The sequence below is a fragment of the Sinocyclocheilus rhinocerous genome, unplaced genomic scaffold (genome assembly GCF_001515625.1).
Source record: "Sinocyclocheilus rhinocerous isolate Xijiao unplaced genomic scaffold, SAMN03320098_v1.1 scaffold2117, whole genome shotgun sequence".
Classification (NCBI taxonomy): Eukaryota; Metazoa; Chordata; class Actinopteri; order Cypriniformes; family Cyprinidae; genus Sinocyclocheilus; species Sinocyclocheilus rhinocerous.
The window spans coordinates 952,662-956,718 of record NW_015626361.1 but is presented as its reverse complement, the minus strand read 5'-3'; the positions used below and the strand labels follow the sequence as shown (position 1 = coordinate 956,718).

Here is a 4,057-nt window from a genome sequence, read left to right as displayed (position 1 = left end):
GTGTGTGTGTGCGGAGGAGAGGCGGCGACTAAAACTCTGAGCAAGCGCCACATAGAAACGCCAGCGCAGGATCAGCAAGACCTTCTTATGTAGGTACACTACATTTTCTTGCTGTGCTGTAGCATATGTTTTACAGGCAGGGACGTTCAAGTGCTTTCCAGGATTTCCGCGAGCTCTTCATGCAGATGGTCCGGTGCAAATGTAGCACGTCATTAAAATGGCGCCAAAAGATTAAGTTGAGCAGCAGCAGACGCTGCCCTAAATAAATGTTTACGTGCATTTGGCCTCTGTATTAATTTCTATGAGCGCCTGGTGTGGTTTGCCTTGATATTTGGTCGTTACTTTGAATCGCGTAGCTGCTGGCCGTGCGCGCGCATGTGCGTATGTGTGTGTGTTCAAAGCGTCATATCGCAGGTTAGGCGCGCGCGTCCTGGCCTGACTGTGCGGCGTATCTTATTTAACCTAAAAGTTTTGGTGTTGAACCGGCAAATGTCATTAAACGCATGCCCATATTTTGCAGTTTCAGTGTATATATGAATTTTGGTTATGTTTCAGAGGGGTGTTAGAAAATGTTCCCCGTGCCACGGTCTGGGTTGGTGCGGATTTCAGCTCTGCCGTGATGTTGGAAAAAGAGCGTTAGAGAATATTAAACTGATCGACGAATGTATTTATATACCACACTTATTTGTTTCTTGGTACTATACGTTGATTTTTAAATATACCAAAGTGCAGCAAAACACTTGTAAAATTCATTTGGATTCAATGGGAAACAATAATAATAATAATAGTTTTGTTTCGAACTGGCATTGAAATGGACAGCTATGTGACGTCAAAGGTCGTGTTCTGTCAGTCGCGTCACATGGAACGCTTGCGCAGCGTGAGCTGCTGTTTGTTTACTCCTTGTGAGACGTTGAATTTGGGCAGAATAATCGTGTTTTGTTTGTTTGATTTTGTTTTTAATTGTAATGCAGTTGAAATTAGCAGATAGTTATGCAATTTTGAAGTTGTGTCTAAATTTATTTTAAACCTTATGTTTTGGGTTAAATTCGTTAAGTTTGGCAGATCTAATCCATTTTTTAAATCTATTTGCTTTGCTTAATTAGTCACATAAATACTAATTTAAAACACGATTTCATTCGTTTGTTCGATTTAAGTCGTTAAATATTCGGTATATGATTAAAAAAAACATTATACATTATACAATGTGTGTGTATGACTTTCCAGGCTTGCGTGCATTGCTCAGAAATTTGAGTTTGCTTTTTTTCTTTCTTCTTTTTTTTTTCAGATTTAATCAGATTTTAATTGAATATACAGATGAAGCGGCTAAGTTAATGGTATGTACACATGACGGCCTTTGTTCACCCCCCAGAGCCGTGTGAGACACTTTTTTTTAATGGATGGGCGCTTTTTATTTAACTTCTTTTGGACTGATGCATGCAACACCCGCTGAGTGGCATTAAACAGCTTGAAAGATCAAAGACAATTTTTTATATAATTCCAACTGGATTCGTCTGAAAGAAGAAAGTCATATACACCTAGGATGGCTCTGGGGTGAGTTAAACAGCCTAATTTTCATTTTTGGGTGAACTAACCCTTTAAGGTGAAGTTTGTACGTTTCACGAGCATTTCAGTCTGCCATTGGTCTATTCAACAGATAGTCCCGCCTTCAGACCCACGGGATTGGTTGCACCGATGTTATGTTGCGGTGCTCAACCAAACAGCAGCGGTTGGATAGCACCACGTTTTGGAGGAATCGGCGTACAAATTACTTCTAAATTGATTCTGCATATTAAGCTCAAATAGCAGGATTATATAAAGTTTAATACAAAGTATCTTAACGTAGTCTTTAAGTTGAGTTTGACTTGTAAAGTCTTCTTTAGCTCTGAATCTGCCTGTCTCGGCTGGCTTCAGTCAAGTTGTGGCTGGCTGGGGGAAAGCAGTGCACTCACCAGTCACCTCTGCAGGATCAGTTTTCAGGAATGTTCTGCTAATGTTTGATCAACCTCTGCAGATTTCTGCATCACTTGAAGGCCACGGCAGCTGACGATGAAGCGAAACCGTGTCCCGAGCACCAGTGAGGACTCAGATAATGGAAGTAAGTAGACAGACACTTTATTTTCTAGTACCAACTTGCCACGAGTAATCTATATTGCCCTTCTGGTAATACTGAAGTTGCATGTTCTTAAAGTCACCATGAAATCAAGATTGGACAATTCTTATTTTTGCAATATGTTTATTATAAATTATCTGTCCACATCATATATATATATATATATATATATATATATTTTTTTTTTTTATGTCACAAGCCCTCTCCTTCTGCAAAACTAATACTGCCATTTTTTTTAAACTAATATAACTATTAATGCTGCTAATAACATGAAGTATCCCTCTTTCTCGGAATCTTCAGCACAAGATTCAGCAGTCGTACTGTCTCTTTCAGGTAACTCCACATCCTGGTCTCAGCATTCCAACTCCAAGCACATGAAACAGAATGGAAAAAGACCCTCAGAGGTACAAAGAAACGCTTCACCCTCAGAACCACTTCACATATGACCCTAATAACAGACAAAGATGATAATGTTGTAGATATTTGTCACAAATCTTTTCATGCATATTCTGATAGTCACACCCCCTCTTTTCTTTCTCCTCCAGGTGTTCAGGACAGACCTGATCACTGCTATGAAGCTGCATGATTCATACCAGCTGAATCCAGAGGATTATTATGAGCTGGCAGATCCCTGGCGGCAGGAGTGGGAGAAAGGGGTTCAAGTCCCTGTTAGTCCCGACTCCATACCGCAGTGTACAGTGCGGTATGAGGTTTTTGTTTTTTTTACCTGTCAAACTATTCATCTTTAATGGATGCCATTGATTTATTCCTGTTTTTTTTTTTTCCTGCAGCACTGTAGCTGAGAAATCCCCCGCTCCTCTGTTCATCAGGCCGAAGAAGCTGATTCGCTCATCTGAGTCATCGATGCTGGGATACGTGGGTATTCAGACGCTAGCTGATGGCATGTGTCGTTATGACCTGAATGAGGAGGACGTAGCTTGGATGCAGATTGCTAACGAGGAGTTCAGCAAGATGGGTGAGCAGATACAGTCTGGAGTTTTCATTTGACCCATTATGCACTCAAATTTCTTACACACTGTTGAAACAAATGTCACGTGTAGCTAACTGATTTGGTTGTAGGCATGCAACTCCTGGATGAGCTGACAATGGAGCGGGTCATGGAGAAGTTTGAGCACCGTTGCTATGACAACATGAGCCACGCCATGGAAACGGAGAAGGGGCTTGGCATCGAGTACGATGAAGACGTGGTGTGTGACGTTTGTCAGTCCCCTGATGGCGAGGACGGCAACGAAATGGTGTTCTGTGACAAGTGCAACATCTGTGTGCATCAGGTGTGTGTGTGTGTGTGTGTATGTATGTGTTTGTGCACCTGAGTGTCTGAATGCATGTGCAAGCACATATTAATTATATAACAATGTACCTCCCCACAGGCATGTTATGGTATACTGAAGGTTCCTGAGGGCAGCTGGCTTTGTCGTACCTGTGCACTGGGCATCTTTCCCAAATGCCATCTGTGTCCTAAAAAAGGTGGGGCCATGAAACCCACTCGCAGTGGCACCAAGTGGGTCCACGTCAGCTGTGCTCTCTGGATACCAGAAGTAAGGATGCATGCAAGTCTTATAAAGTAATTTTGTTAAAGGGGTCATGAACTGGCTTTTTTATTATTTTATACTGTTGTCTGAGGTCCACTTATGATGTCTGCATGTTTTTTACATTCAAAAATATCAAAATCAATAGGTAATAGGCTATTTTCTACCCTGGTTTTGAGGCCGGCTCGAGAAACGCTCTGTTTTTATGGGCGTGCCGCATTGAAGACTTGGAAGTAAATGCCCACTGCTATGATTGGATAATAATTTTGCATAGTAAACTACCTTTCTGTGTGTCTGTTTGACAAGCTACATCCTTCATAGGAGCCTTCTGTGACTTTAGACATGTACACAGAATCAGGACATATCAAGCGATCTCTAACAAAGCAATAGTGACACA

The 4,057-nt window shown here is 41.4% G+C and overlaps 1 protein-coding gene across 4 annotated transcripts; it reads left to right on the top strand.

Annotated features, from left to right (window-relative positions):
- Nucleotides 1-6: 6 nt before the first annotated feature.
- LOC107712027 (protein Jade-1-like) lies at nt 7-3,718 on the top strand. Of its 4 annotated transcripts, none has more exons than XM_016517173.1 (7): nt 7-89; nt 2,012-2,095; nt 2,444-2,514; nt 2,656-2,813; nt 2,902-3,086; nt 3,191-3,402; nt 3,502-3,718. In XM_016517173.1, exons 2-7 carry the CDS (start codon nt 2,047-2,049, stop codon nt 3,697-3,699), a joined length of 873 nt encoding a protein of 290 aa, XP_016372659.1. In that variant the 5' UTR covers nt 7-89; nt 2,012-2,046; the 3' UTR covers nt 3,700-3,718. The 4 variants fall into 4 exon arrangements, with proteins under 4 accessions (XP_016372659.1, XP_016372639.1, XP_016372649.1 ...); XM_016517153.1 differs by having other exon boundaries at nt 2,411-2,514; XM_016517163.1 differs by having other exon boundaries at nt 7-93; nt 2,411-2,514.
- Nucleotides 3,719-4,057: the final 339 nt, after the last annotated feature.